Source organism: Carassius carassius, chromosome 7 (genome assembly GCF_963082965.1).
Source record: "Carassius carassius chromosome 7, fCarCar2.1, whole genome shotgun sequence".
Taxonomy (NCBI): Eukaryota; Metazoa; Chordata; class Actinopteri; order Cypriniformes; family Cyprinidae; genus Carassius; species Carassius carassius.
The window spans coordinates 33,175,537-33,181,491 of record NC_081761.1 but is presented as its reverse complement, the minus strand read 5'-3'; the positions used below and the strand labels follow the sequence as shown (position 1 = coordinate 33,181,491).

The window sequence follows — 5,955 nt, the reverse complement described above, 5'->3', positions numbered from 1 at the left end:
TTGTTGTGGAAAGAAAATAATATTATTTCCATTTTTAAGAGAGAGAAAAAAGCGAACTTTTTATTCAGTATATTTGGTGCTAGGACATGAATGAATTGGAGTATTTTTCTTATCTTTACTCGAGTAATTAAGGAGCATTGGCGTCATCTAGCGGTGCTGGAGAGAAGTGCATGTCTCCTGCTGCCACCCGCCACAGGAAGATTGAACTTGAGATTCGGATGCACTTGGAAGGCGTGGTTTTATCGTTTTATCTCACTGACACGCGCCGAAGATTCTTTCATTGATAATCCGTCGAGAGCACCAGCTAGTGCACGAGCAGCGCGTCAATAGCGCACTGATCAAACGCAAAATGATATGAAACGGACGCGCACGCACCAGGTAGGATTTTTATGCCCGTGTTTTCTTATCTGCAGCTCCTACAGGGACACATCACAGTGGGGAATTTACCAACAAGGTCAAGTTATGAGATTTCTATAGGAGGCAAGGTTTTTTAGGCTGTATGAATGGGTGGGTTCAGCATTTTTGGGGGAATTTCTTTTAACGTTTTTCAAATATTTTTTGTTGTGCAAAACGTTTTTTTAATGGTTTTCTTCAGAAAATGGTAGGTATAATTGTCAAATACTCACATTTAAGAGATTCAAACAATATAGGCTTAATTCATTTATCATACTAATGCATGGTGCTATTTGGACTTTGTCTGGCTTTTGTCCTATTGCACGTGTGTGTGTGTCTGTGTGTGTGTGTGTGTGTGTGTGTGTGTAGGTCAGGTTTTGCTGTATTACGGGGGATCAAATGCACCCGCAAAAATGTCAAAACCTGAAATCAGCTATGTTGTGAGCAGTGAAACAATTTATTTATTTATTTGTTTTAGAATTTAAAGGTAGGGAATTGAATATCATTAGTACAGTACACTGTGTGTGTGTGTGTGTGTGTGTGTGTGTGCACACTCGTAACCCAATTTAAAGATGAGTTTGCTAGTGTTTGCAAATGAAACGTGAGTGTCTCTTTGTAAACTACTGCATGCATTGTGATCTGTCGTACTATTTACAGCCCCAATCAATATGCTTGACTTCATCCTGTTAAAATTGATTCTTTTAGGGTCATTTGTGTAATCTTTTGTTTACTGGCTCCTTGCAGAAGATGCATTTCCCTGCCTGACATCTAGATGCATTTATGTTCTTGTGAAATATCTGATGGATATAGAAATGAACATTTAATATGTGATGGCAGGTCCCCAACCCCCATCCTCCTGCAGATGCAAGTGTCCTCCGAACGACTCTCATCAATGACAGGTCACCATTTGAGACTTGGCATAACTGACTCTCATGCTTTTGTCAGGCAATCAGACTGAATGTTTCCGCAGTGGCCAGTGAATTGCACTGGCTCAGGGTGTTGTTTTTTATTTATTTATTTTGTGTGAGTGTGTGTGTGTGTGTGTGTGTGTGTGTGTGTGTGTGTGATATGATATGATGCACAGAAAAGAAGGAAAAGGAAAGAAATTTAAAATACTATACCCACCACAGTATACTTATACAAATTACACCAAAAGCACTTTCTTCAGCAGACAGAACTGCATTGTTCATATGCATATTAGTCTTGGCATGGTAAAATATTAGTTTTTGCGTGGAAAAACATAGTGGTTTTGTCATAGGTTTTTTCATTTATGTATTTATTTAGTGTACTAGAAGCAGGGTGTACAATGGTCAAAATAATTGCCGATATGTACATAAAAAATGTTGATTGATTTTGTAACTGTTATCCACACTAAATACTCCATATAAAACCCTAAATGTATTTGTATTGCTTTTGCATGGAGTCTATGAATTTATTGGTGAAACTAGCATTGCTCAGTGTTGCTAAGGCTGATCTTTACCGTGAATCATCAGTGGTTTGAGTTTGACTGTCAGATTTCCATTTTTAAGGCTCCTCGGGGCTATTTGATTTGCTAAAGTCACACAGAATAATTGCTCACCAGCTCCTCAGAAGAGAGAATGAATCTGAATATGGTGGGATGAATTCAAATACTGCCCTTATATGTCCTATAGTGAAATGATCATAAAATATATGGTTAATTATTACAGTATATTGCTTTGAAGGTGTAATTGCTTTATTGGTTGATTAAATCAAACTTAAAAAACTGACAGTAGACTTAATGTCTTAGTATACTGAGAGAAAGTGTTGTTGTTATCAGTTATGCTGACTGCACTGTATTTCACTTGTGTTTGAAGTAATTATGTCAACAAACTATACTTTTAAGACCCACAATTCATTTTCTAATGAAAAGGAGTATGGAACATCACATACCAATGAAAGTCTCTGGGATATTTTGAATATTCCCAATATTCTGAATGTTAAATTAATTCAGCAGACTAGATACATAATCTGCCCTCCTGAATATTTAATATTTACTTCATATATGTTATAAAACTGTCTATTCTATATTTTAATGTACAAATACAATTTTTTTTAACAATTTCATTTACAGTAAATTTAATTTTATTTAATTTATTAGGATAAACTAATATATATATATATATATATATATATATATATATATATATATATATATATATATATATATATATATATATTATTTTTATTTATTTTTTGTACCACGTTGTCTTTACATTTGTGTTTGGTTTTATTTATTTTTTACAATAAATGTGCATGTGACGGACACAAAATTCAGCATTTTTCTAAATAATTTATAAGCCTGTTTTGCTCAGAGTAACTGATGTCACAAAAACTGTTTTTCTATTGATGTAATGTTTGTCTGAACAAGTAAAGGATGACACTGCTACGAGTAATGGCTTATGATGGATTACTTTTTGTTTAATTTTAGTGGAACTACCTATAGAGCTGTTCTGTACAGTTATAAATAACCTCAAACGTTAAAATCACTGGAACACTTTCCTATTTTTCATTTTTATATTTTGTTTCAGTGTCTTGTGTTCCCTCATAACTGTGTTTATGATTTGCTGGTGAATTGCAGATCCCAACACAGCTTGTTCAAAATGATCATAAGAAGACAGCAGTAGGTGTATCTCCTCTTGTGTATCTAAAACTATTTTTATCCGTCTGCTCTAGGGAAGCCTTGGAGGGGACAATATCAGGCTTTCAGGAGGGAACCAAATATTTTGACTTTGGATTTTCATCACAAAAAGGGATTCAACATGGAAAATGTACCAAACCCCAAAAGGACTGTCACTGTCCAGATGATGCCGCAGCTCACTAATATAGATGTGCTGGGAAATAAAGAGTTAAACGCTAACTGGGACATTGAGCCAAAGTTAACCTTAAACCTGGATTGTTCCTCTGGCCGAAAAACTAAACCAGATCAGGATAATATGCACCTCAAGTCCCCCATCAAAGATTCCCACACCACTCTACTTGGAGGAACTGTCCTTGAAGACAAAAACATGTCATCCCGTGACAGCAAAGATCACAAGCAACCTCAAAATAGTCACACAAACATGAAGACGTCAGATCAGTGTGCCAGGAACGCGGAAGGAAGAAAAACTGAACATGACACAAATTCGAATTTGAAGACTGTCCTTTCAACATCTGCACATAACAAGGAGAAAAATGGCAATAGCACAACAAAGACACTTGAAAACGAACAACATGAGTCCAAAGCACAGTGCAAAGCATCAGCAGTTGAAGAAAATAATGCAATCAAAGAGACACTTCACAATCAAATATCAAGCCGGGCTCTGGCTTCCCTTCAGAAGGATTCAACTCCCAGCGCCAACAACACAATCAAAGATATGCCACCTTTATCCCAAACAAAAGATGCAGGTTGCATCACCAGCAGTAGCCCGTCTGAACTGGTTTCCACCACCATTGCTCCTAAAACCAATCACTCTCAAGTTGCAACAACCGAAACATCTCTTCCAGCACCTGGGACAAGTATTAAGACCCCACAACTACACGAGACCCATCAAACACCCACTAAAGAGGACAAATGTAGCAATGATTTTAAGGATTTTAAACCAACAGGAACCTCTCAAGATATGTCTTCTGGACATCCAATGGAGACTTCAACTAGCAATGCAAGTCACATGGAAGTGATTGATGAAGAGGTCCAAACACAAGGAGCTTCACCTGAAGAGCAGATGCTGGTCCACTGCAAACTCTATCGAGAGGCATCTACCATGACTTCAGCCATCGAGTTAGGCAACCGACCCAGCATGCAACGGCATGACGCAGAGGTGCAGGCGGTGGCTACAGTCTGCAGTCAATCTACCGCCACTAGCCCTAGTCTTCTATCTCTACAACCCCATCGGAGATCAGTTGGCCTGCTACCTGAAGAGACTGACAGTATAGCAGCGGTCGTTGGGGTGAAAACCACCTCAGAGAATTATTGCAACACACCATCTGTTGTTTCATCCAGTACAAAGCCTCCACAGTCTGGCACTGTGATGGTGCATGTAGATGCTGACCTTCAGGAAGAGTCCAAGCTTGGGGCCAAGCCTAAAGAGCCTCTACACAACAGCCAGAGAGGATTTTCGCCGCTTCAACCGGTTTATCAGATCAATGTCGAGACGTGCAACCAAACCAAGCAATCAAACGAGACTACCTGTCACCTTCAGAGCCAAGGTTCACCTGCATCTGGTCCTCATAATGTGGCCTGTGTGCAGGAACCCATTGCTGCATCTAATCAGGCTTGCAAGGATCTGCAAGAAAAATCGGCCAAGCCTTCTGCATCTAAATCTGAGATGCCTAAGGAGGCAGGATCTGCAAAACCTCCAAAGGACATCACAATGGCTACTCCTCCAACATCAAGCTCAACACCACAGAGCAAAAAGACAGACCGGCAACAGCAGGGAGCGTCCAAGCTGGACCCTGAGAAAGATGACCAAGAGGCCAAGCAGTCAAAGAACAGCGTGCATGATGTCGTGTGGGACGAGCAGGGTATGACTTGGGAGGTATATGGAGCATCAGTAGATCCCGAGTCGCTGGGTTTTGCCATTCAAAGTCACCTGCAGTGTAAAATCAAGGAGCACGAGAAGATAATCGCCCGGACGGTTCTCAGAAAATCCTTGTCTTCGCCTCCCGGCAAGAAAAACAAGAGAAGGCAGGTTAACATCAACTTCAGGTCTATGTTTCAAAATGTTCGCCGACCCAATTGTTGCGCGCGCCCGTCAGTGCTAGAATGAAAGACGTTTGGTTGTCATTGACGTAATCTTCTATGAGACTTGATGAGTTTGTTAAATATAGAAACTAATGGTGATTTGAGCATTATGTGGAGAACAGTAATCTTAAAGAAAATATTTTTAGAAAAAGATGAAAATATTTATGGTGGTAGCAAAGCTATAATGATGTTTAGAGTGCAATGGCAATAATTATAATTAATTTAATAACGGTAATGATAATATGTTGTAATCTACATGTGTATTAGATCACAATGGCAGTCTTCTAACTACCCAAGATCATGCACTGTACTGATGAGCAGATGTATGCATATAACCTTTTTAACTCACTTTGTTTAGTTGAATATCTTTGTAAACTTTCCAAGTAATAGATATTTCTTTATTTGTAACATAATGTTGATTTATTGTGAATGTTTCAACTTTTTTATTTAATTTAGAAAAATAGGCAAGAGTTTCCCGATGCTTGTTGCCATAATTGATGTAAACTAAGCCAATTTCTGTTCAAGAATCCAACATTGATGTAACCAAGATTTTATATTAAAATAAGAAGAAAAAAGAGCAGTTAGTGCGGTTAGCTAGCATTTCACAGCAGTGTCTTATTCCATCAAAATTAACATACTGTATATTATATCCCTCACATTAATGTGGAAATAATAATGCTAATGAGACACTTAAAGATACATCAGGAATTATTTGGGGGGTTTAAACATCTGTTACATGAGTTACATCGTGTGTATGTCATTTGCAAATGTTGTATAATAAAAACAGATCTATATCATTTCAATTTACAGCATTTAAGAAC

The 5,955-nt window shown here is 38.1% G+C and overlaps 1 protein-coding gene across 1 annotated transcript; it reads left to right on the top strand.

Annotated features, from left to right (window-relative positions):
• The first annotated feature begins 227 nt into the window (after positions 1–227).
• Positions 228–5,193, top strand: LOC132143977 (G protein-regulated inducer of neurite outgrowth 3-like). The gene is made up of 2 exons (XM_059554650.1): positions 228–378; positions 3,088–5,193. The coding sequence occupies exon 2, from the start codon at positions 3,174–3,176 to the stop codon at positions 5,157–5,159; it is 1,986 nt and encodes a 661-aa protein (XP_059410633.1). The 5' UTR covers positions 228–378; positions 3,088–3,173; the 3' UTR covers positions 5,160–5,193.
• Positions 5,194–5,955: the final 762 nt, after the last annotated feature.

Coding starts and splice junctions, on each gene's coding strand:
- LOC132143977 (XM_059554650.1), top strand. CDS start 3,174: ATGGAAAATGTACCAAACCCCAAAAGGACTGTCACTGTCCAGATGATG.